Source organism: Plutella xylostella, chromosome 25 (genome assembly GCF_932276165.1).
Source record: "Plutella xylostella chromosome 25, ilPluXylo3.1, whole genome shotgun sequence".
Classification (NCBI taxonomy): Eukaryota; Metazoa; Arthropoda; class Insecta; order Lepidoptera; family Plutellidae; genus Plutella; species Plutella xylostella.
The window spans coordinates 4848069-4876050 of record NC_064005.1 but is presented as its reverse complement, the minus strand read 5'-3'; the positions used below and the strand labels follow the sequence as shown (position 1 = coordinate 4876050).

Here is a 27982-nt window from a genome sequence, read left to right as displayed (position 1 = left end):
ATTGCTGCACCCACTTTTCGCCAGAGTGTTATGTTAGTCCCAATGTAATAGGGGGCGGGCCTATTGCCATTTTACGGGCACATCCAAGACCTGAGAACAAATATCTGTGTTTAAACAAATAGTTATCTGCCCCAGCCGGGAATCGAACCCGGGACCATCGGCTCACGAAGTCCAGCCCAGCTCCAGATATCCTACTAGGTAGTAGTTAGTAGGTAGTTTAGGCGAAAGTTATTCAGTGTGTGTATTTACAGAAACTACTGCACCGGAAAATATAATAAAAACTATAGGCTACCTCTACTTTTATTCCAGTAGCGCCCTCTAGGGTTATTCTTAATTGTTATTTTCACTTCACGCTCACGGCACCAACTTATTGTTACAGCTACTCGACAACAGGAGTCGCTATCATTACCGCTACTCGGCAACAGATGGCGCCAAGTGTCCAAATCAAAGAGTAAAAATAAATACAGCTGTTTTCATTTTTTTAAAACATACGTATTCTTTAGAGTTTTAATTTCTGTGTTTTAAAATTTTCTGCTAATTCAGTTATTTAACTACAATATTGGAAATTATTAGTGCGCATGGCATTAATGAAGGTCAATGCGCATAGTCAAAACATTGCGCATTCCGTAGCTAACTTCTCTGAGTCGATCGACCTGCGAACGGAACGGAACTGTCAGTGCTAACAAGAGCCTCTTCGTTTCGTTGTGCTGTTTTTAGTGCTGAGTGTTTGTAAAAAGCTACTCTACTAGCTTTTGGTTTTGTTTTGGTGCTGTGTACAATAGAATTACAGGTAAGTCAATATAAAATTTATTAGAAAATATCTAGTTTTTGCATAATGCATTGATAAGATCTTTGTAATTTCCCCCGGTTTACTTTTTGAGAAATGCCACATCAGTTTCGGCTATTGTGGTTATAAACAGTCATTCTCTTTCTTATATGATTATCTCTGATTATGTAGGACTTGAGATATGTGTAAGAATTTGTTTACCTACGTTGTAAATGCTCCATCAATTCTGACTGTCCTTTCAAATTCCGTGCCTTATCATTACCAAGCAATTTGGTCACCAACTATAAATACAGGCTACTCCCACTATTGTATCCATAGGTAGAAATACATTATAACAATAACATGCAGTGATAAAAGGCAGATAAATCATATTTCATTATTACTTGCCTTATCTGGTAACCTGTATGATATAATTTGTTGATAATGTTTCTACCATTTCTTTTGGGATAGGCATTGGTATTGTTTTATTTAACAAGCTATAAGTTTTATTTTAAATATTAACTGTTAAAATAAAACTTAGACCTTAAAATTTTTCTAAAATATAAAAAGTAGCCTATAGATTTATGGTTATTTAAAACCAAATTTCATCAAAACCCGTTCAGTAGTTTTTGTGTGAAAGAGTCATCCATCCTTACATTCATACTTCCTAACTTTTCTGTTTATAATATTAGTAGGAAGCCAAATTCTCTCAACACAACTGTTCATAGTACTTACACATACTGCTTGCATGTTTGCAAAATCGTAAAAAAGTAGGAAGTACATAGATATAGATAAAAGTTAATCAGATACCTAATTTATATGTTACATGGCCTTGTGGTTACATCTCACACATATCTATCCAATCCCAAACTAGGCCTGTAATGTGGATATCGGACAGCTGATATTTGCACAGATAGATACACATGAACATCCAAGACACAAGCATAAATATGTCTATAAACAAATAATATCTGCCCCGGCCGGGGATCAAACCTGGGGCCTTTGGCATAACAGACAGGGTCACTAACCACTACACAATTTGGTTGTCATCTTCGGATACCTTTTACACCCAGGACCAGCCCCCTACTATTGAAAGGCAATGTATTGCGTCTGTCAACATTAAAAAAATCATAACTTCTCTTCAAAAGCGTTTTTACAAAGACTAAAAATACTTAAAATGTATAATCAGCGCGGTAAAGCCTATTTTAAGAACCTAGAAACAAGAATATAAAAATATAATGCATACAATTAAGAAGTTATTTTACAAAAACGCCAAAAAAGTAATTTTCGGCCAAAATCTAAAATAAATTATTTATTCTGGGTACTTGGTTCTTAGTGATAGTTTCTAAAAAAGGCTTTATCTTGATGAACATTTATTTATTTTGAAGAGAAGATATGATTTTTTAATGTTAACAATGCAAGACAGATGCAATACATTGCCTTTCAAGAGTAGGGGGGCATAACTGGTTTTAAATCCAACATAACTTTTGTTAATAGTGCAATTATCTAGAACTCATTATAGGTAATATGATGATCCCATACATGACGAAAAACCACGTCATTCTAAGGATGAATCATTCTTATACTAATTTATAAGAGTCTGATAACATCTTTACATTGCTTCCTATTCACACTTCCTATTACTTGATGAATGTCTTTGTGTTGTTGTGTGTGTTTTAATACATAATGATCTAGGTAATACCTAATAATGATGTCGATTCTGAAGGCAGAAATTCTAAATTTAGAGCTGTCAAAACCTTAATTTCTTTGTTTAAAATTCGACTCTATGATTGTTTCCGTAAATGTCATTTTTTTAGTTTGACAGCGTTAAAATTAGAATTTCTGCCTTCAGAATCGACATCATTATCATACCTATGCATGCTACTCTTATATCTAGGTACATACCCATATTTATTTTTATTTAATTCCTTATTGCACAAATATATAATAAACCATATGCCTCCCATGGTGGTTTAATTCCATTAAAGATTGGAAGCCTCGAGGGTCGTAATTGTCAGCTTATTGCTGGGGACAAGGGGTTCAATATTGCAAGCTTTAAGTTTACAACCATTACAACCATACTTTAAAATTCCAAATAAAAAAAAACTGTTAAGTATATTTATTACCATTGGGGGAAATTCATGCTGGCCCGATTTTAAACGCAAGTCCCATGCGCAACTCGCCTACCAAAGGTCTTAGCACTTTAAGGATTTCTGGCATCCTTATAAAAGATCCAATTTGTTCCCAATTTCTGGTGGAATAGAAGAGACGGATGGGCCTCGGGGGCGGCGACAGCTCATTATTGTGTAATTTCCGGGAAATATGTCCCGTGGAAATTTCAGTTAAGAGGACTTCAGGGATTTGATGTCAAGCATGAATGCTTCAATATTTATTCATGCAAATCCTAATTACTGTAATTACCCTATATCTTCTTATGCAAATGCAGAACTGTATTGCGAAAAAAAAGCATCTCTCTTCAGTTGTTTCTGTGAAGGCCTAGCGTATGCACAAGAGATTAATGTAAACACTCCCTTCATCAAGTATGTAAACTGAATCTGCAAACAGCGCCGCCTCGCCGCGCCGCCGCCGCCGCCCCTCTCTCATCCTCCTCGTTATGTGATTTAAGAACTCGTTGATGGAATTACTTATTCACGCATTAGAAATTACTAAACTTCTCACAAATCAGTTCCGACACGTACGCACCCGGAGGGGTTGGCTCAAATTGTGAATTTCCGTTGCGGCTCATCCTGTGACCCAACTTTTCCACTTCGACCAAATTCATACACGCAGCGACTTTCCATACATGGCCCATTTTCAGTTTTGCGTCAACCTTATAAATCTTGTAAATTCTGGTCCACGAAACCTGGGGCTAACTTCTTGGACTGTGTCCGACTCTACCACTCACTTTTTGTTATATGTACTCGTATATCCTATCCAGACGCTAAAATTTCATTCTATATGTTACACATGTTAAAATTTTATGCTTATACCTACATTCTCTACAAGTTAACTTAATAATAGAACTTTTTTTCAGCCGTACCTTGAGTCAAATACTGTGCTAACGTTAACGCTATCTAGCTGTAAACCTAGAAAGTGTTTAATAGCACGCCTCATCAGTTAGCACAGGTTATAAAGTACTCATAATGATTGTATAAAGCCCGCAATTACATCCAGTCAACCGGGACTTACCGGCTACCAAACCACACCTGCTATTCCTTTAGTCACGTGCTGAAACTCTCACCAGGTTATGTTGTCAATAAGTACCAAAGGGTGCTATTATTTTAATTGCATGTATATTTTTTTACGAGGCGTTGTTACATTTTTTTAAGTATCGTCACCGGCAGCCGACCTACGGCTAGACCAAGGGTGTTCGCTAGTCGTGCTACTGAATGAAAAATACTATTTGTCCGAAAGTAGTCCGAGTCGCTACCATTGTTAGATGTAAAGGCACTATAATTTGTAACATATATTTTTGCACACAAGTTAGAGAATATAGTACAAAAATATTCAGACAGCGTTGTTGATTAGAAACATAGGTACTTTCGGGATTCAGATGTCGTCGTTAAACTTGAACTCTCGCAGTTTATAGAGGTAGTTAAGTTAATGAACTTTCTCACAGCCAGACGACGGAACATTAAAGACAACAATGAGTGTATGAGTATGAGTAAGAAGCGACGTCGACGTCACATTTTTCAGACAATAGGTATTTGCGCATTATAGGTACTTACGGAAAGGTTAAAGACCGAACGGAAAACGGAAACTTCAAAAAGAATGTGTACTGATATCGATTCAAAGAACTATTTATAAAGATGATGAATGAAACCTGAACGGCAACTACTGAAGCCGTAGTGAATACGTCATTTTTAAGTGATGACAAAGAATCGATTGGATAACATAAACATTTGTAAAGAAGCACACTCTGGCCAATTTATTACAGCCATCATTATAGCTAACATTATTATTTAATAATAAAATGTAAAAAAAAAACGTAGACACGGCGGCGCCACGCAAATCATGAGATAAAATGAGCAAGAGTCGCAAAATACCTCCGTTACATGTTGTAAAGAAAAGCCATCACAATTCCAGCGTCAACCCGCATAAAACCCAGATCCCAGATAACATTGAACAGAAAAGGGAAGGTCTGAAAGTAAAACTGATATCGAGCGAAGCCTCTTGAGCTTCGTTTCATCATGTCTACAATTTTCGTCAATTTCCACGAAATAAAATGCCGAAAGGAACTTTTTCGACACTAATGACATTTTCGAGGCTACTTGAGTGCTTTGCTTACACGACTGATCTTTTTTGCTCCCGTAACGTTGGTAGGCGGTTGACATCAAGTATTTGCCCTCAAGAGCTAAAAGTTTTATACGTGTCGTCGGTTCTTAACTCGGTCCGTAATTCCCTAATTGTTTTACTACACACATGGCATTTTTCATATAGTTAAAAACTAAACAGTGTGTTAATACGTAACGTACATTTAATAAAAGTAAAGGTAGGTATACCGTGAGAAAATTAGTTTGGAAATATAGGATTATACTGAGTAATATAAAGTAACGAAGCTACCTAGGTCGAATAACTGCCTGGTCAATGTACGAACTGTCCCACTCATCACGAACACACGGAGGCGTGTGTAAGTAAAATAATTAGCAGGTAATCCCCTCACAGGTAATGAGTCCTCTCCAACCCTCTCAGGCGGAGGGCGTGCGTGCGCCGAGTGCGTGACGGGGCACATCCGGACCAAATTGTACAGGCACAAGGCTAGGTACAATGCTAATGTTACGTAATTTTGCAAATACAAGGTTTCTATTCTATTTTCTGTGGGGGTGTCAGTACCTGCACCTGGCTCTCTCGAATGGAACCTTTGTGCATATCCCCAAGGTCTAAACTGCCTTCCTAAGCTTGGACCATTTCCCACCACGCTGGTCCAGTGCGGGTTGGTGGGTTCACATATCTACATCTAGATATGCAGGTTTCCTCACGATGTTTTCCTTCACCGTAAGAGTGATACATTGTACTTAAATTCAGAAAATAACTCATTGGTACATGTCAGCGCCGGGTTCGAACCCGCATCTCTGGCGTGAGAAGCGGGCGCTTGCCTGACTGAGCTACCACCGCTCTAAATACAAGGTTTATACAAGTATCTAGAAAGGAACACTATAGAATGGAGTACCGTGAAAGAAAAAAAAAGCAACTGAGACTATAAATAACAGAACTCAAAGGCAGCCTTAATGCCTAAAAAGCAATCTCTACCCGACAAACTTTGGATGAAGAGACAATTTTAACATAATTATTGGGTTGACGAAATTTTAAAAGAATAGGTATATTATATAAAAAGTTGTTACAAGTGTAAATAGTGGAGATCGTAGTCACAAGCAAGCATGCTCTTCATAGTAATAAAATGTATTTGCTCCTCATTGAAATTGAAAGCCGCAAAATCGTAAATATCATTTGACGTAAAGCGAAAGCGGCTTTGGTCGATTCAACTCCGTCTAATTAGTTGAACAGAAATTCAAGAGGAGAGAAATCTTCAAAAAAGCCTTGGCAATTAATAATTCAGCAAAAATTCGTTAAGCCTCACTGAAAAGGGATTTAATTCTCCATTTATACGAATTATGGAATTAAGAAATTTTACTTATTCTTCGACGGGGCCATAATTTCTTGGAAAAACGCATTTTTAGTAATTATTGTAAAAGCCTTGACATCGACCTTGTATGGGCTGGTGTCTGCAGACGTCTGCGTGCAAAATGTCCATCTTGAAACAACGATCGATATGAGCATTGGTGTTCCGTATCAAGCAGAAAGCTGCACTGCAGCTCAATTAAATTGATACGGTGTGTTTACGAGCTGAAACTCGTTAAATTCACATAAAACCATCGTCAAGGTCTCTGGGAAGAGCCTCAGTGACATTATCCAGCACATGTTAACATTGAGCTAAAACCGCTGTATAATTAGGGCTGTTGTTATCTCCCTTGTAAACCGCGCCCTATGTGGTCTTGCCTTCGCACTTGGATGGAGAGAACCTTTGCCGATATGTATTCTGAACGGAGAAAATCCAGCGAAGCGAACATATCTAGGCGTCAGTTTTGGCGTAATTCGATGACTATGACCAAAGTATCTAAAGGATTTTTTTAATTAACTGTATATTTGACCTTTCCATCCATTCTCCGTAGCCCTCGGGACTTTAATATATTTCTAGATGACATTATAGTCTTTAGTACCTACTATATTTTATGTTAAAAGCCAGCCACCCACATAGATTTAATAAAACTCAAATGACGTCATACTTGCAGTATCGCTCGTCGTTTATCGGAGAAATTCCCCAGACAAATTGAGGCTTGTTAATCTACGATAGAGTCTAGACGTTATTGCGTTGGCGTGTAGTGCGTGGAATAGCCCCCCGTAGAGTTTATGTGGCGTGTGCTGATGCGGGCGGCCAATGGATCATCTTTTATGTTTATCTCGCACGTTCCATGCACGGCAAGGCTTTCCTTTGGTACAGTCGAGAGGATAGCCTGTTTTTTTGTGCTTGTGTAAGTATTTAAATAAATGTCGTCCAAAATTACTTTCATAATCAAATTAGTTCTGCTGAAAAGATCATAGGTTATATGTAATCTCATAATTCAATAATCATAACGCTGCCGCTGAGTGAAAATGCTTGAATGGAAAGATATTGCATTCATAATAAAAACGTTTCGTTCATAACGTTTCCGAGGATTTAACGAAAAGGTTTGGGACAATTTTCTTTGTCAATAACCAACCGACGAAAAGCCGAGTAACATCAGGCACAGAAAGTCCTCTTACTCCCCGTTAAGGCCAAAATATTATCCAAGTTTTATTTTTTCAGCAAGCTTTGACGCGTGTAGGTTCAGTATATATTTATAGTGAATCTGAGATGATGCAGATATAATTAAGAGCACGTGTAGGCTGTAAATAATATGTTAAAGTTGATAGCGGGCGGGGGCGGGGCGGGGAACGTGCGCGCGTCTATCGATTTTCGCTCGCCGGCTGGAGCTCCGCGGCGGCCGTATCTCTACGAACCAGAGATCACGTCTCCGCACTTGCATGAACTATTTTCCATTCAGCTCCACACACACACATGCCAGTGCAAACGCTCTGATGGACGCCAGAAATTGGTGCTGAAGAGAATATTCGATCTTATGTACACTCGTTCAGATTTGTCGATTGCTACTCTGATTCGGTAGTTTTATTGGTGCAATTTTATGTACCCAGGCGTCAAATTCAAATTCTATAGCATTGAATTCTTTCCTTTAAATTTAAAATTCTTTCGTCGCAGAAATCCATTCAGGTCATCAGCAGGTCACGTCTAAATCTGGTCCCATCGGAGTTGGTCCGTGCCCGCGTCGGTCTAGTCAAACTCAAATATGTATGCCGCCAGGCTAACGAGCCGAGGTCTCGCATTTACATGAGATGACATACGCTGATGGGCCGCCGTAATGTGTTGCCCTATATCTTTACATCTTCCGACGATGATATTACTCGTAACCTCATAAATAAATGGCAGTTAGACCCAGATTATTCTAATCAAATGTAATTTATCTGTAAACTAGCTTTTGGTCGCTAGCTTTGCATTAACTTAAAGGCTTTCATCGTAGAATTTCCTGGATAAAGAAAATGCCTAATATGCCTGTCTATAATTCAATTTACGGCTCATATTTGTTTACATAGTCGTAAACAATTCCTGCTCTCTTTATAACAGGTTAAATGAGAAATCGTGGGTGTAATTAAATAATAATATGCATCCTCGTAAAGGTTAAAAGTCGTTGTAGGAGTCACGAGGCAAAGGTGAGTAGATCCATCGTGTCCCGCCACCCCCACACGGAACTCAACTGTACTGTAATGACAATAGACTGTAGTGAAAGTGGCTAATGTTCACTGCATGCAGGGTACCTAAGCTCTTATGTTTATTATGAATTATGTATTTATTAAATTTGTTTCCAAAACTCATCCAAAATTCCAGTGAAAAATTTCGCTTCGTAATTTGCGAACATCAAATTAAAATGTCTGACAAATCGGTCCCTAATCCCGCTGAAATTTGCAAATGGTTTTATCCGCAAGTCCTCAGCAAAAAGCTGGCTCTTTCAAAGGCAGACCTTTTTAAAATTCGACTAAATGCTAAGCCACTCATTTTGATCTATTCATTATTCATTTTCGCAATGAACGTTTATTTCGTGTTAAAGCCCGAACACGAGCGTACCCGAACTCAAACAGTCATTAAAATTCTAAGGCCACACCGAACTTGGTCTAGACTCTAGATCGAAGCACGCCTAGCTCGCGTTCATGAAAACCCTAAACGTAATTCCGCATGAAATATAACCGCAGTCGTAATAGCTAATGTTATTACCTCACTTTGTATTTCATTTCACTTTCTAAGGCGTTCTAATAGTGGAATCTATTCGTTTCACTTACGCTTGACTTGGTTGTCTATGCATCAATGAGTGGTTAAATATCGACGGTGGAATATTATTTTAAAAAAATTAGTAATTTGCACTCTATTGAAATCATGAGGACTGATTATGATGATTTCCGAATATCGTATAAAACTCAAGTGGCTCCCTATTCGCCTTCGACGGAATACTCATATCTTAACGCTTCTCTACAACATACTGTTTAACCCGGCATCCCCTCAATATTTAAAAGAGCGTTTTCAGTTTCGGCACTGCTCACACGATCGCACACTTCGGTCTGCTCAGAACTTGCGACTGCTAGTTCCGCCGCACAAAACTGACTTCTACGGTGACTCCTTTACGACGAAATCAGTGGTTCTCTGGAATGCTCTTCCTGAAGAAATTAGACGTGCACCATCTGTGGCCTATTTCAAAGAAAGGGTCAAATTGCACTACCTACAGTCACTGACTAACTAGTTGAATATAATATTATGTAATGTGTATTATTTATGTAAGTATATTATAGGTATATATATATATAATATATATAGTTATTAGATATTTATTTGTTGTTTTATTTATTTATTTATTTAGTGTATGTACTGTTTAAGTAGTATATATTTTGTGTATATATATACTTGCACCACAACTACCTCACAATCATATAGACTTACTCTCTTCCATCCAAAGGTTGTCTGGTAGAGATTGCTATAAGCAATAAGGCCGCCTTTTTGTACTGTTTTATTTTTAAGTTTTGTTTTTTGTAATTTTTATTCTTGGTGCAAATAAAGTGTTTTGTATTGTATTGTATTGTATTTCCTTAAACTTGTATCCTAAAACCATCGCATTTATTTTGTCTCCAACAATAAATACGTAACGTAGCTTCTATCGCACAAACCGCAGCGTATCCATTCCATTGTCGCTGAAGAGTCGCAGCAGCAATCAAGCATTGTTGATGTAGTGCTGAATAGAACAGTGTAGTCAGCTGTAGCCGACACTAGCCGTAGCCTCCGCGGCTCCGCAGCCCGGGGCTCCACCTGCTGGTGGGACAGGGTGGGGGCCCCCTTCTTTGTTCCGCCGCGTTCAAGGTCACTCCCACCCCGAACCGTGCCGCCAGCCCCGCCTGCGTATTTACGACGCTCTATATCGGTTTACAGTTAAAAATACTTGCCCTGTCAAAGAACGTGATGGTGTAATTGCTGGATAGATACTTGGATACCTATATTATATTTATTCTTCACTTTGATGGATAGGTTAGCTTTCCTGTAGCGTGACTGGTTCATGTCTGCACACATAAGGTTGTCCAACTTTTAATATATACCCAAAAGAAAAAGTTAGATCATGTTTTTGAAAGCTGGTAAAGGAAAATTTAATTTAATACTCTCATCACGTAGCCAGTTTGCGTTTAATTTTCAGCACATCCAACCTGATTTCGTTTTCAGAGAGGATTCTTATTATTTATGTACAGGGTGGCCCGCAAAACGGTCTTGCTTATTCTTTACAGGATGTTTTGGGTAGGTTTCGCTATAAAACATTCAGGGCTTTCCGTCTCTTCAGTTGGAAGGAAAGGTTGGAGCTTGTCTTTAAGTATTCAGAGTGAGGAGCTCATTACTTGGCTGTTTGCGCCTACATTCAGCGAGTCCATATGTGGAAGTTGGACAATGGAGCCGGGCCCCCGGGCTCCGGCCTCGATGCATCCGCAAAACGGCCCAGTTGAGAGAAACTTTACTGTTTTCAATACGAAAATTAAAAGAACAATCCAAATGGAAAAATCGCAAGTGAAAGCGTACTGTTTCATTATTCCCGGGAACTTTACAGAGATATTGGAAATAATATTGCTCTTTTTGACGTGTTTTATGATTCTCGAGAAGTAGGGGTATGTAAAATATATTACGCTTTCTTTTTACTATATACAAATGAGCTCGCTTTTAATATCTGGGAATCCTACGATTTAGGAGAATTATTCCAGTTCGCTGAAGAGAGCTTTAATTTATGCGAGTTTATGAGTTTATATTCATACCGAGGATATTGCCTCGTCAGAAATTAATCTTCCTCTACGAAAATCATAAAAAAGACCTTTGAAGCCTTTTAAATGGGATAATTAATTTCTCTTCGGAGAATTTTTCCCTAATAATATATCTCATTTTCATTTAAGCATTTCCGAAACCGTTAATATATTTCAGTTCGCGGTGAGAGTATCAGGTAGAAGTTAGACCGCTGCGGTGGTGGCGCTAGTTTGTCACACTGCCCTGGGGGGGTGGGGACCCCTCCCATTGACCCGGGATGCCCTGGAGGCATGGCACAGTAGGCTCTTTATGCTTCCATTATTCTCGGAGCTGTAACATGTAACGTGTCTGACAAAATGTTACAGACTTGGAACAACAGGTGAAAAATGAATGCTGGCTTTACGCAGTAGAATAAAATTTGCATTTTAAGTGTTGTCTAGCTGTACTTAGTCTAGATCTAGGTCTAGAGCACTGCGGCTATTGTTCTGGGTTATCATAATCATTTGATACAGTTTTACTGTATAACTAGAAACCATTGTTCAGTATTTGACATTGTGACTTGTTGCCTTCCCTGAGGTTATTTATAATACTCGTATCATATCAGCTGCACTTCTTTTAAATCATAGACAGTCTATGATAAACCATGTTTAACATACTTATTTAGCCAAGAGGTATTATATATGTTTACATTTTTCTCAGGGTTTCCTCCTTCAAGTTTTTAAAAACATGTGTATTAACTCTCTCCTCTTTTTTAAATTTTGCAGACTGTATCATTCATTTTTGAAATATGTTGTTTTCTACAGATTCTAGGTTCGTTTATGGCTCATACAAGTCGAGTGCAGGTCATAAACTCCCGTTAGGGGGCGGGTGTGAGCGTCTAGCTAGTGAAGGCCGCACGCAAGGCCGCCCTTACCAGAGATATAGTCTTACAAGTGTTAGCTGAGCTTCCTGCGTCCTTGCGCTCACCTCGCCGGATCACCTTAAACTTTATACTACTCGTGCGAATTAACTGTGCACCTGGCCAGCAAGAACCAGGGGTCATGCCGGGTACGCCATAGCTAGTTAATATGACCTCTGTTTTTTGTCAGTCACGTGCACAGTTAATTCGCACGAGTAGTACATATTATTGTGATTGAGATGAGACTGTCAGCTTGGTCAGCTTTCGTAATACCTTGCCTACTTCTCGAATTATTATAAAATTCCATCCTATGATTTTATGTTTACTACTCCTAAATAAAAGGCATATAATATAATCTAATTTAGCCTCGTAAAACCTCTAAAGTAGAATTTACTTTGCTCGTCCATTATCCGTAGCTTAAGATGGGGATTTAGTAGGATCGTAGGGTAAGACCCATTTGTCCACTCTCGGTGTTGCCACATCTATAAAGGTGTATCACCTATAACATACATTGACCACTGACCTAAAGGTTTAACGGTTCAAGGCTATATTCTCCAATGTAATACATCTCTAACAATTTAATTAACAGAGTGTTATGTCATAAGTCGTAGCTAGCTTAGCCAATTAGTAGTCATGCTATGTTGTGTCCCTTGTTATACGCCGATCAACATAATAGAGTAAATACTAGTACATCTAATCTACATATTCCCTAACGAGGTAGGCAGTGGCATAGCTTGGATGGGTTCCAGTTAAATTATATCAATAAATAGGTAGGTATACTATTATAAAATCTGAATCCGATTGAAGTGGCTCATAACTACACAGTAGTACTTACATATTTTATGAAATATAGCTTAATGATTAAAACTTTTGGAAGGTTCTAAACCACAAAACTTTTTCTTGTCGACTAGCTTTTAGCCCAGGCTAGGCTCTTCCTCATCCAAGCATTGGCGGGTTCTTCAAGCTTAGGACAATAACAGGAGGTCTCTGTAGGATTAGTTGTTGACTTTTGACACATATCTCAAGAATTTGTTATGAAGATGATGTAGGTATAATTGATGACATTACAATGTAACAGGGGTGTTAATGATGTAACAGACAAAGGTGAAACTAGGCATTACTATAGCATTTTTGCAACACCCTGTGTAATAATCCGTGTTGTTGGTTGCAGGATGCCAGCCCCCGCGCCCCCCGCCGAGAATGGCGCCGTCGCGCCCAGCGAGCTGGAGCAGCTGCAGATGCGCGCCGGACAAGTCACAGACGAGGTACCTGCCCCATGCTACATGCTCACTATCCCCGCACCACGTATGTGCCCCCATGCTATGTGTTCACCGCCCCCGCACCACCAAACTTGCCGTTCACGACTCATGTCGATTTATCACTTCTGTAAATAGTTTATTTACACTCCATGTAGGTAAGCATAGACAATGGTCAATCAGACAGTTAGAAATATAAGATGTTACAAGTCGTCCATACTAACATTACTAACTGATGACATTAGGTAGATCATATGAAATTTCAATGAAGTCCACACTAGGCTGAGCCTGTATCGTGGACTTCTGTAGGCACATATAACTAAAGTAGGTAATTTGTAATTGGCTACGTGCTCAATACACCCGCACCACCACGCGTGCTTTTCAAATCTCATGTCCACTCCACTGAACCCTGATCTTGGTAAATAAGAAATAGTGTGAGGTAAACATGACCAAGCTATAGACGTTATCAGGTTATAAGGTCTGTCTCTGTATCTACATAATGTTCATATTATGTGCCTACCTAGATTTGCGCCCGGCTGTCTAATATGGCTTCTTAAATTTACTCCACCATATTCAAATTTGTCTCTTGTGATAACGAAGCTGCTCAAGTGCCGACTGCTTCATTATTTTTCAGTACTTTCAAGAGTTCAATTATAAAAACGTGAAACCTTTTGGCCTTGACAATAAGTGTTATAACTAGAAATATTCGGCCGCTAGCAGAAATTAAATAGGTACTCGTACCTAATGAATAATGAACAACAATCTCTCTTTATCAGAGAACCGTAGAAGAGAAGGAGAAAAGTATACCTACGTGAAAATTAAATTTTGGGCCGCAAAGTTGTCCTAGGTATTGATTTTTCCTCAGAGATCCATTATGCAATTAGTCAATTTTCCAGTTATAGTGGCCAGCCTGCAAAGTATAAATAAGCGGACTAGGTCAACCTAAATCAAATAAGATGCAGAGCTAATGTTTTCAGGCTTTCGTACAATATTAATTCTAAATTTCTCTAACATTTCATGACAATTTTTAAGCGCAAATGCATAAAATAATTATCCAGCTCTCTCGTTTCTCTGTTTTCACAATTTCCGTATTCCATTAGTATTTCATTCCGAGAGAAAAACATGGCGGGGACGTTTGATTTCTTTTAGTATTTTGTACTGAACATTTCTGCTTTGTCATTTTCAGTCCTTGGAGTCGACGCGGCGTATGATGCAACTATGCGAGGAGGTAGGTTCCCGTTCACAAGGAATATAGACTTAAAAATAATATAGATAAAGGTGATAATGGGACGAAACAAACGCATGGTTTCATAAAAATATATAAAGCTGCATACAGACCGGCCCATCGAACGCCGACCGAACGCCCAACGATGGATATTTATCATACATAATACAGCGCAGATTGCAGCAACGAAGGTCAACGAAACCCGTTCGTTAGCGTTCGTTTGGCCGGTCTGTACGCAGCTTTAGGTAAATGACATAAATTTAAAAATTTAGCTGCAATAACAAAAACATTATTGACGTACAAGACTTGCGCGTTTTTTTGGTCCCATAAATTGAGATATTCTAATGAAAAGAAGATAAATGGGACAAATTCCATAAAATATCAAAGATGGCTCCCATTATTATATTCTTTTCATTTAAAATTACATAATAATAATTATGACTAAGTCCCTTTTAATTTTGAAATTCTTATGCCGTGTTTACACTTAAACATCAATAGATTGAAGGTTTTTGTTGATTGTAATTATTTTCATAAAATAAGCTTTCGTTCTATTGATGGGTAAGTGAGTTTGAAATAAATTACAACTGTACTGATTATATAAAATATGTACTTATACCATTTTGTAAGTGTAATATACCTGAAACTATTTGGCTCTGCTATATAATATTTTCAAGAAAATTAAAAAATAAGTTCAATCAGTTCAGTTGTTAACTGGCCCCACAATTATAATAAATTCCAAATTAATGTTGATTAATATAAAAACCACACCTGAGACCCGACATGGAAATCTTAAGACGAATGTACCCTGTGGTTCCTCAAACGCAGCTGTCGTTTTTGTATTCATTTCTAATTGGCATTTTGGTGTTAATCTTTAAGATGCAAAATTGTTGATGACTAAAAGAATGTTCTCCTTAAGCGTACAACTACAAGCCATGTGCTGGAGAGTCCCATCTCTGACTCCGTACCAGCAGACCGGAGCCTCTGCTCCTATATGTTCCCCTCATGTAGTTTTAAGTATTGTTTTGTTGAGTTTAGTTGGTTTACGTCCTTATTTGTGGTCATCTGTGAGAGAGGTGTTCTCGATGCGAGGAGTGAGGGGTATACGGAGTGTCCGCCGCCGCCCCCGCCACCCCTAGGGCGCCGCCTCTGCTATCCTTGCCTGTTGTGTATCGATGTCGCTAATCGAATATTATTTTGTGTTTATAATTATATGTTCGTATCTATTTAATGTATATTACTTAGGATTTTCGTTTGTATATCCTGTAAGGGTCGTATATATTGTATGTATGTAATTATATATATTTTGTTTGTATGTAATATAACAGTAAAGTATATGGGTGTTGCATGATCCGTGCCTATCTGTGTCCTGAAATGTTATACCTAGCCCTTTGTGTTGGTAGTTATGTATATTTTATGTCGTGACCGATATCCCGTGTATCATTTGGGCATTTTATTTAATTGAAGCTGTCAGTTAATTGGATGGAACTAAGCTTTAACGAAAAAAGAAGCTCCTACCGTATCGTCGTGAATGTGACACGACGTGTTAACTGTCAGCTTGTCAAATAGAAAACCTCCGTTGTTTTGTTCCAAAAGCATGAAGCCCACGACCCGATTAAGATTTGTCAACCCCGAGCCCCATAGAATAGACATACTCCAAGACCATAGAGTTCCCCTAGCGTGCAGACGGTCGCTGATGCTTTCCCGTCCAGTTACAATACCTGTTGCTTGGGCTTGCTTCCTCCTGACTCCTTGTAACTCTTGGATGCAGAATTCTAAAAGACTGTTGGCCTGTGAGCCTGAATCACTACTTTCAAATGCACCTCTACTTACTGCCTTACTCCTTCCGGCAACTCGACTTCTCTTCATAGCTGACACTCTGTCCCTACCTCAGTACCACTGCCCGCGCGCGGCCCACACCGGCCGTGCCACTATGAGCCCTATGATCAGTTTATGTTCGTTTCCCTTCTTTTAGTTGAGTCTGTGTTTTAGGTCTCTGTGTAGTGGCTGCTCTCTGTTGTTGATTGTAAATCTATTATGTTGTGTTTCATGCCTTCTCCAACATTCACAATACTGTCAATAAGTGGGCATGTAACGTACACACCCCATACCTGTCACAACTCCAACAGATCTGTCGAGTTACACCTCACGTCTACTCTCACACGATACATGACTGATTGATCACTACCCACATGTTCAGTTATATGTTTCCTTATGTATGTACCTACTCAGATTATACTAACCTCTACGATTGTATCATTATTTATATGTTACTGAATACAGTTGTGTTTAATTTTAAGTGGCGATACCTACTATCACGTGTTATATGTATTATATGATGTGACATCCATGAGTACACATACCTCAGATACTTCAGCGACACAGTTCAGACTGGGGGCACGGCGACGGAGGCCCGCGCCGTGGCCCCACGCACACTGTACTCACAACTAACTACTCTGTGACTTTTTGTTTCTGCGGCTGTAGAGCAAGGAGGCGGGCATTCGAACTCTGGTCGCTCTAGACGACCAGGGAGGTGAGTCTTCAAACAACACTACTTACATTGTTTACAATTTTATATATTTTTGCCTTTTTCGCTAAACTTGTTGGAGGACCTAGGGTTTTCAGCCAAACGAAGATTTAAACCACCGTAGAAGACACAAAGGGGGTATCGCCTTGGATATATATTTTGGTCACTGTTTATTTAATGCAAAGGTATGGGCATCCTTGCTTGCTCCGAGTGAACAACGACACACACCTATGTATAGTTACGGAAAACCCACATCTTTGTATATTTTAATGATTTGTAGTTATATTATTATACGTGAGCCACACTAAAAGTTTTCCGGATGCGAGTCATTATTATCCGGTATCTCCTTCCTCATTTAAATACCTTTACTGTACATTTATTTTAGTTTCCGCTCCTATTTTAGGGTGCGGTTTGTTTCATCTCTACATAAAATTTTATGTAAAGTTATTATTTCAACCTTTCCCGTCCTCCAATATCCCTTAAATGGGTTCATCTCTAGTCCCTGGGTGCTCCCTCCCCCGTCCCCAGTAACTATAAACTTTGAGTGTGACCAGCGTACACCACTTTGCACAACTAAACAGCGAGTGCTATCTCCAATATTCAATGCTCTATGTATGCCGCCGAAATAGACATTAAAAACAAACGAAATATCCGATTACCAATACCTAATACATTCTGCATTTCAGATGTTTGTACTTGACTCTAATTTACCAACAAGTTGATCACATGCGCCGTCGATCGCTTCGATCTGGCGGAGTAAATTCGAAACGCTTCTCCTCAACGCACGACTCTTGACATCACACAGAATAATCATGAATCATATGAAACTGAGCACAGATGAAACTGAATCTGGTTTTACTTGCAAGCTTGAGTGCATGCTTGTTGTAGTTCTGATGGAGTAGTGTTGTGTAGCGCCGAGGCAGTAGCCGCCCGGCCCGCCTCGCGAGCACGCCGCGCCCCGCACCCCGCGCCCCGCACACACCGCCCCCACACTCACTCCAACCATATATTATTTTGATTTGTATTGTTATTATGTATAGAGCGAGGACGCCGGGGGGCAAGTGCTTCATATGTTGAGTCATCAGGGCGGTAAGAGTTAAACTGAACTGGGTAGTCAACCGTGAGAACGTCTGTGTTGAATGTAAACGTAATATTTGTTTTTCTTTGACGTTTCTCTTGACTAACGACTTATCTGAGATCGATGTTGCGTATATGTTTCTATGTTTCGATGGGGATGATTTCTTGAGACCATAGTGTATATAGATGAGCCCGATGGCCGTTCGTTGCTGATTGTCGCAAAAGACTGTCACTATCTATCCTTTGCTGAAGATTTAATTTGAATGAGCTGCGCAATATCTGTTTAGTTCTTCCGTTGATATGGATCGGAACGCTTTTTATAGGTATATTTATTTACTCTTTCCTCCGTCCTGTCTCTGTGTGTCGGCGCCAGCGCCGCGGCGCACACGCGCAGTAGCTGTGTGTAGTAGGCGAGCGGACCCTACATTCACTTAGTTTGTTCATTTCTCTTCTCTACCTGAATAAAAACTGTTTCGCTACATTCACGTATCATTTAGGAATGGCTTTATGGATTCGCTCATTTGCTGTATGATTTGTTTTTTTCATTACCGGCGGCCAGCGCGCGAGACAGGATCATGTTCATGTTTAATTTTGTTTTTGTTCAGTTATCAGTATTGGTTGTGTGTGACCCCGGCCGCCGCTAGGGGGCGCCGGCGCTGCGCTATAGTGACCTCATTGTTGTGTTGTAGAGTCACGAGGTGGGCATGAAAACCCTGGTCATGCTGGATGAGCAGGGCGGTAAGCATCCGTTAGCAATACTTTACATCACACGTCTTAGTACAGCTTATCTATGAGATGCAGTCCGAATCATTTTTATGAAAGTTCATTGAATGACAATCTTATTTACTTAAATAATCAATAATGTGCAACTTTTTTGTTAAAATGGATATAAATATGAATGAAGGTAAAATAATTATCATGATCATTATTAAACACGTGAAGCTAAATAGATGGACAAGTCCGCGGGCCCCGAGTCTCAGCTCGGGTCGCTGGATTTGATAACTCACTTTTGTTTTTCTAGTTTGAATTGTTTTGATTTTTATATGTCACGCATCTAGCTATTACTGTGCACGACTATTTTAAACTTGCTGTTAATGCATGTTTTTTTGGTATTTTTTATAAATATACTTTCTAAATGTTAGTAACTACGATTTTGTATTTTTATCACTTTTAGTAGCACATTACATCATTTTGAATCAAAGGTTCGAAAAAATATAGAACCTGGCCAGAACCAGTGTAAGACTCCAACTGTGTCCAGAACGTAACGAACGAAATGCTTTAAATGTCTACAATAGACTTAAAAAGTTGCATGATTGTTAACTAGTGAACCGAGCTCGAATCCAAACCAAAGTCTTACACTGCGCTCCGGTTTTGTCGAGAATGCGTTGAGAATTTACAGAAGTTTAAAAGTAAAAAGTAAAAATTCAAATTTGGAAACCAAGAAAAAGAAAGTTTAAAATCGCGATTCAAAAATGGAATAGGTGCTTTTGTTTCGTCTGTGGCGCGTAGAGCGAGTGGTACAGCGTGTGCTTGTGTGTGTGCACAGAGCAACTGGACCGCATCGAGGAGGGCATGGACCAGATCAACGCCGACATGCGCGAGGCGGAGAAGAACCTGTCCGGCATGGAGAAGTGCTGCGGCATCTGCGTGCTGCCCTGTAACAAGTGAGACACACACACACATACATACATTTCCTTACAGATCGAACAATCAATGGTAGGACTGCGACTTCCGCGAAAGAAGCGATAGAAGAAGATAATTTAGATCATGCTTTCCAAGCGGCCTAACGGTAACGGTATAACGTTTCGCCGCTAACATGTATCATTCATCAGTAAACAATTGGCAACCGCTGGATTAATTAGCATCACCTTACTCTTTCTCTGCCCTGTGCATCTTACCACTAGGTACTTGAAGTTTATACTTATCACCTAGAGCTTGCTCTAAGACCACGCACGAACAATTGAAAATATTTTCCGTAATGACGCCATCTACCGTCAATTCCAGGGGAGCATCGTTCAAGGAGGACGACGGCACGTGGAAGGGCAACGACGACGGCAAAGTCGTCAACAACCAGCCCCAGAGGGTGATGGATGAACGCAACGGCATAGGACCACAGGCCGGCTACATCGGCAGGTATGTCCATCATCAGTTTACCTACATTAGACGTCAAACCGCCAGGTCTTATACTGGACTACCTACTTCCAGCGTCCCAATGTAATGGAGGACCTGTGGAAATCTTTAAAGACCATCAAATAATTGTGGAGTGCAAGAAAGGAGCCTCAGATGACGTATCCGTTGTTCCTGATATACGTCCGCCGCACCAAGGCAGTCAGCAATTGACGCTATTTTGACTGGCCAATCCAATGGTAATGAACCCATGTCTAGCAGACTGTTGTGTTGGTCGACACTATAACGACACTATAAGAAGAAGATCGAATATACATTTCCGTACCGCTACTCCAAGTTGGTTATATTGTAACTGGATGACTATGCTTACAAGAATAATGGTGGACAAAGAGACTGCCACTAAGCAAATATTCTTGCCACCATCACATAATATAACCACAGCACAACCATTCTAACCCACACCACCCATCCTCCAGGATAACAAACGACGCCCGCGAAGACGAGATGGAGAACAACATGGGCGAGGTGAACACCATGATCGGCAACCTGCGCAACATGGCGCTGGACATGGGCTCCGAGCTCGAGAACCAGAACCGCCAGGTGGACCGCATCAACCGCAAGGTACGTCGGCTTTTGTCTGTGGTGCGAGATGAACTGGGTCGAGGTTTAGGGTGAGGTCAGCTACCGTAGCACTGATACATTAGCGATTAACAATCCATAAGCAGCGACGCCAGCCGTTTAAACATCTGTCAGCTCCATACATGTAGGTAGAAAATGCTCTTAGCCCTTGCCCTCCAATACAGTAAAGAATTTAATAAATAAACACAAGTTCGGACAGATTTGACAAGCGATTGATGCTGCTTATAGATTGTTAACTGCTAATGTTCGGCGTTGGTAACCTCACTGGGCCACAGTTTAGGGTGAGGCCAGGTGACCTTAAATTATTGGGAGACACTGCCAAGTCTTGATACTTGCTTAAAAAATAAACTTGGAAGGAATAAAGGCTGTCAAAAATAATTTCCTATGACAAGACAATTCATTCAATGAAATGAAATTTGAATGTTCCTGTTCATTCATACATTAGTAGGTACTAATTTTACATGAGTCTGATTTTTGGATTGTCGGTCAGAAAAGCTAAAAGTTCCAATAATAATAATTTTGTGGACAAGTATTGATCACTGTTTTATATATCATAAAATATTCTTGCCACAATGCGCAATGCGCATCACATATTGTGGGATGAGTAAATGTACAGCTGAAGACATTTGTTTTGAGAGATAACTGAATTTACCTCCAGGGGCAAATTTGGCTATCCCTCACATTTTCACAGTTTTTCACTTACATTTTCACCATTTCTGTGTTGAATGCCTGTCACTTTAGATGTGGAAGTGTATAGAATAATTTGCTTATTCTATTCTTATTCTAGAATATCGTTGCCATCCACCCGGCTGGGGCAGATATTTGTTTAAAGACAAATATTTGTACTCGGGTCTTGGGTGTTGATATTTATTTATATTTAATATCTATGTATTTGTGTAGATATATCAGCTGTCCGATACCCATAACACAGGCTCTGCCTAGCTTGGGATCGGATGGCCGTGTGTGAGATGTCCCCACTTATTATATTATATCTGTGTCTGTGACAAATCAAATTCTTCTCTTGCTTATTGGTTTAAACTTCTAAATTTTAAATCGCTTACCTATCATTCAATTATCACCTCTTTCCTCATGGTTTGAAGCATGGTATTTCTTTGAAACCTGCTGCATAGTTTTTCAAACTGCTTTTGACTTTGCTGGAGTTAATTCTTCTTTAAAATATCTTAATCCCTTCATAGTAAAGATGAAAAAAACATTTACATCATTTATTGTAGCTGGACTGTATCATATTTTCATATTACATTCTATCAAAACTTTTAACAAACTTTTTTAAATAATTTAGTGTTAGTGTTTTTTTTTCAACTTTACCAACTTCAGTAGCAGGTCATATAAAGCAGTATTCTTAGTAGCGATTGGTTGTTGTGTCCACACTTCCTCTGACTATCTCTGAACCTTCCCGAAACATCCAGAACGAACTCCACATGTGTACATAAATGTCTGTCCACTCGACACCATTGTCTATGTCAGATGTCACGACCATACTTACATTACCTCCTATAACGCCATAACACCATTCATGATTCAAGATACATGTGCAATTTCACAACGACTGTACGGGTGTAGTTTACTCAAAAGAATTTAATACTTGCCCATTTTTTTACTAAAATTTGTTGTCCTAGTAAATGGCTGACAATACACTGTCACAAGATAGTTATAAAAGACATTGATCTTAATTATGATTAACCTTCATTTAGATCGCAACAAATTTAACGATCTTATAAAAAACCTATGTACAGTCGTTGTACAAACAAGAGATGCAGAAACAAAACGCCTACTCTCTATATCGTAGGGTGAATCCAACGAAACGAGGATAACGTTGGCCAACCAGCGGGCACACGAGCTGCTCAAGTAAACTGCGAGCGACGCCACCACACACATACACACACACGGTCTCGTGGTCAAGCGGGATAGAGATAGCGTTATACTAATGTACTTACAACTATACTTTTCTAACGTATGTACATTTCATTTACAAAAGTAAGATGGTTTTTTTTGTGTATGTTTTAAGTGTGAGGGGATAAACGCTATGCTCTTGTATTGCTGTACTCGTCAGAAATGCCACACAAGGCAAAGCGTTTTTCTTTCATAATTTATAGTGAAAGTATCAACATCGCATAGTATAGCGCTGACTCAATCGATTTTATTTTGAGTTAAGAGGTCAGTGAAACGACGCGGTATCTAGAGAGTTCCCAAGCAGCTTTGTTATTTTCTGATCTTCCTTAGATATTACCTAATATTTTAGTCCCTTTGAATACGTATTCTTATACTATAGGTTGGTACCGCGCCTTTTCCTCACTTTAATTATTAGCTCGATACAAAACTGTTGTAGAAAGATTTCGGACCGAGTGTCTTAACTATTATAAAAATAAATATTTAATATATTTAGCTTGATTCCTCAATTTCCAGTTGAATAATTTTAATCCAGTTTAGATCTTAATATCATGCTACTGTATCAAATGAGGCTAGTGTTTCTTTGCCATCCCTTCAGAGGATGTTAATTTCCTCCTATATTTACCTTTTCGCTTTCGTACATAATGTTATGATATTCTATGATTTTGGTGCTCATTTTATGCAGTAGAATTGTGAGTTAACTATAATAATTAATCTCATATTTAAATAATACTAGCACATACTATATATTATAAATACTAGGTATTTAGAAAGTTAACCCGTTTGAAGATTTTATTTTGAGAAAATGCATTTACCTACGTTATAGGATAATAGTTGTTTATAAAATATGGTTAAGAAATTGAACAAGTATTAATTTGAATAAACTCAAAGTAGCAGACACACTATTGACCAGGAAAATGGCTTAAGATAAGTTACATTTTCTCTTTTTATTATTTAACATGCACTTTTATGCTATAATATCTAATAAACATACCTATTACATATTTCTAGTTGCGATATTATAAATGTACAGCTAGAAAAAAATGCAAGCGTAAAGCGTAATTTCTAACTAAAATAATTAAACATTTAGAAACTTTTGCTGTTGTCTATACCTATTCAATATTATCGGATCTATTTCAAAAAAGTCCCAAGTTTATAGTTAAAAATCCGATCTTTGCGATTTCTGAAAGGATATTTTTAATGTATTGTCAAAATTAAACCACAGTCATATTCGCCACTTGTACGTTTCTTGTTATCTGGTTAAAGCTGACATTAGACCGTCTTCAGAACCGGTGATTTGTATGTAGTAGTCTCATTGTTAATTTTATATAATTGTTGACAACTCTCTGTTATGATAGGGTTGCTTATACGTCTTGATGGACTTGTGATAGTAGTTGAGATTAAGTGGTGTTTAGTCAGCCAAGCCACTGAATAAAACGGTTCTGTTTTTTTTATTAAAATACATAATTATGTACCCACACTCACATTTCATAGGAGCATTTATGTGTACAGTACAATCACCTGCGTAGATAACTAAATACTTAAATATATATTATATAAAAAATCGACCCCAGAATATGTACATCCAAATATAGCACATATCTCTAAAGAAACATATCTGCTTCTATGGAAAAGTCCCGTTCCGGCTGGTGTTAATTAATTATTAATAAACGTAGGTATAATTATAACTATAGGCGATCTATTCATAGTATTACAATAATTTATTCGTAGTATTTTTATTTACTTTGCGAAAAAAATAAATTATTTCATTTACAAACTGTTGTTGCGTCATTTGTTTTTCCTTATAGTTTTCTTTAGTATGCTCTGCTCTTTTTCTAATTATCATGGTAAAATAATACATTTTAAACGATTGTATCTAATTTACAAGTTGCATTATAGTATATATCTAGAACAATATCAATCTATTTAAAGTAATCTGGCAGATACCGTGATGCATGTTGGGTTTTTTCTAGAGCAGAAAAATAAGATAGAAAACAGAAACAGATATTAAATTCAATATTTTGATTTAGCCTAATTTCAGAATATGATAAGTACTGGAAACCTATAAGTATATCTAATTTAGGTTGAATAATAATTTTTACAATAAAATTATTAGATGTCTAGTCTATCCTTACTAAGGAACATTTAGCGTGCCCTTCATAGCAATATGATCGGTACGCTAATGTTCTATTGCCACGAGACTCCACACCTACACAGACAAACTAACACAACTACGAAACATCGACGACATGTGAGTATAACTCTTTTTACTTTGGTATTTGAGTCCATTTTCTAAGCACAGCTTGTGTTTTATTTGCAAAAGCGAGACGCTATCGGTCATGATCAGATTGGCTTATTAAAGAAATTAGTTCTAATCGATATTTTGGTCTCAAAACGTTTGACAATGACAATAGCTTTCATTATAGTTATAATAATGTCGGTTTTGAATTTATGAATTAATAATGGTTTTGATATTAAATTGGTCCAAATTATCGAAACTAATTTCAATTTACTTAATACAGGTTGTCTAAGGTAAAATTCGTTAATTAATTGGCTTTGATATTTGCTCTAAGCACAAGCTTGTTTTCAATTTTAATAATATAAGTGGTATAGTATACTTGAATATTCCCTCTACCATAATGAAAATTTACCGTGTAAATTTGAATCAAGGTTTTTCTTTTCTTCTAAATTTCTTCCCCTTGCTTTTATTTTCTTTGAGTAAATGGTGTTGCGGTTAAAGTCTTCAGATTTTCACTTGTTTATAAAATTTTAAAAGGCACGATATTTAAGACGACTTACTTATTGAATTTGAATATTAGGTATAAAGTTCTTGTTTAAGACTCGAGTGGAATACCAACATAAAGTTAAAAAAAAACTTATTAAACTATCCATCATTTAGGGCTTGTTTCACAACATCTGGATAACGGCTATCTCTGATAATAGACATGCTGTCACTGTCTAAAACATAATTACAGAGAGTGCCAGCATGTGTTTTATCCCACAGGTAGCCACTATCCAGACATTTTCTAACAGGCCCTTACTGTAGTAAGTTTGTGTTTGTTATTACATTACATACATGATTGTGAGATCCTAATGATGAATAATGTGTGTTATAGGGCGAGAGCAACGAGACCCGCATAGCAGTCGCGAACCAGCGCGCCAATAAGCTGCTCAAATCTTAAACGAGTGCTGAACACCTCCTCAACATGGGTCGTGGGCGGATCACCGTTTTTTCTACTCGTATCGTTGTCTTGAGCTATTTAATTTACTAACATCAAGTGTAGAAATCCTCTGGGCGCTCAGTCTTTGAACTAAAAGTTGCATATACATATACCGAGATGAGAGAATTATACATATATTTACTTGATCCTAAAAAGTTTAATCTAACAACGATACGACGAACAAATCGTGATCGCCAAAGCGTCTAGCCTCGACTAAGCTAAGCATACATTCAAGCGTGTAAGCGGTAAGTGTCACGAATCATAAATGCAATAATTTTATCCAGTAACTTGAGAGCTACATTATGTCAATAATAATATGCTAGATTTTAATTTAAGGCGCTATCTTTAACTGGCGAAATAATGACGGAATTGTGAAAATCTTCTATCCACCAATGGCAACATCTTAAATTTTAATCGTATAATATTTTGTATTTTTGGTGGTCACGGCAATTAGGCTCTTCAAGAACGACATTTCCCGTAGCTATTAATAATTAAGCATTTATAAATATTTTTCATTTGCATCTAAGGTGATAGATAGAAAGAATGTAATGGAACATAAGGGAGCTCTGAAATATTTATTATTTTAAAAAAAATCACCCACTTCTCATTGCATAGTTTTAGATAATATGGTGAAATCATAAAAAAAATAAATGTATGGCTTTGTGAATTAATTCACAGCCTGTTTTGGTTCTTGTAGTTTCAGGCAGGCCTAAAATAATTAGCTATCGAAAAAATATGTAAGTACTTACTATTTGGTGTCCTTTACCAACATTAGAAGCTGATAGATAGATAGGAATTATTAACTCAACGCAGTTTTCCAATCTATCCACAATGATACCACGGAATCTTATATGTATACGGAATTAAGATTCAAGCACTCATCTACTTCTTAATAATATTTTATTAGGCCGACAATGTAAAGGGAGGACAACCATAAACTTAAATTGTTAAAACTAAACTTTAACTTTAATTGTTCCATTAAAAAGTAAATCTTATTTACTATAGTGAGATTATTATATATAAAACTTCTTGTAGAAAAGACATATTATAATGTACGTGAATTTTTTGCTGACAATTTGTAATATAATATATTATGACTAGCTTTGTATTTTGTAATTTTATTATTAATGGTATGCATGCACCAAATACTCATGTAATAATATTTGTACGCCCCCAAAGGGCAGGATGTAGCTGTACTTATAATTTGTAATAACTTGCCATTTACCTACATTCATGCAAATAAAAAATATTCTATTCTATTCTATTCTATTAATACTAGAAAAGCTTTTTAAGGTAATTCCCAGTTATCGTCTTTAAATGGCTGTTATTTAGATAGTTTATAGTTGTTGAAAGTGTCGGAATATTTATGCTTAAATTCCTTGTTTAGGTTAAGATAATGGTGCCTGAATAATATGTTTAATTCGTTCACTGTAATTATTATTATTTTATTCACATTTTCAATTTTATGAGTAAACTTGATAGCCATTTATGTTAGTAGAAAAAAATATCAAAGATGTAATTAAATAAAAAAATAAAGTAATTAACATTATTATGTAATGCAATATAGTCTATCGATAGTTGGCCATAAAATAATATTATATTACTAAAAGTATATATTATATTGTTGTAAGTGTGAAGAGTAAAGTGTACCGGCCTTAGGAATAAACATATAGATAGATAAAGAGAGGGACATGTCTTGTTAAGTATAATGCTTGCTCTGTTTAACATTTCCTCAGATCATAAATTTTGGATATAAAAAAACAGAACTTTAACTCCAGACGTAACGGTTTTTTATGAAGAAATGATAAAAGGAACAAGATTTACTAAATAACAATATTTAGGCTTAAAATTTTCGACTTTCTCTATGTCTTTTTCTCCTAAATGATACTTATTAGTTGTTAAGAAAATTACTTCAGTGGTGTTACCTAAT

The 27982-nt window shown here is 37.7% G+C and overlaps 1 protein-coding gene across 4 annotated transcripts; it reads left to right on the top strand.

Annotated features, from left to right (window-relative positions):
• Nucleotides 1–509: 509 nt before the first annotated feature.
• LOC119690998 (synaptosomal-associated protein 25) lies at nt 510–27062 on the top strand. 4 transcript variants are annotated; one of them, XM_038107182.2, is made up of 8 exons: nt 510–790; nt 13247–13340; nt 14518–14559; nt 17038–17086; nt 19704–19821; nt 20162–20290; nt 20761–20905; nt 25948–27060. In XM_038107182.2, exons 2-8 carry the CDS (start codon nt 13248–13250, stop codon nt 26011–26013), a joined length of 642 nt encoding a protein of 213 aa, XP_037963110.1. In that variant the 5' UTR covers nt 510–790; nt 13247; the 3' UTR covers nt 26014–27060. The 4 variants fall into 4 exon arrangements, with proteins under 4 accessions (XP_037963110.1, XP_037963109.1, XP_037963112.1 ...); XM_038107181.2 differs by lacking the exon at nt 17038–17086 and adding an exon at nt 18847–18895 and having other exon boundaries at nt 517–790; nt 25948–27062; XM_038107184.2 differs by lacking the exon at nt 25948–27060 and adding an exon at nt 22731–24608 and having other exon boundaries at nt 528–790.
• Nucleotides 27063–27982: the final 920 nt, after the last annotated feature.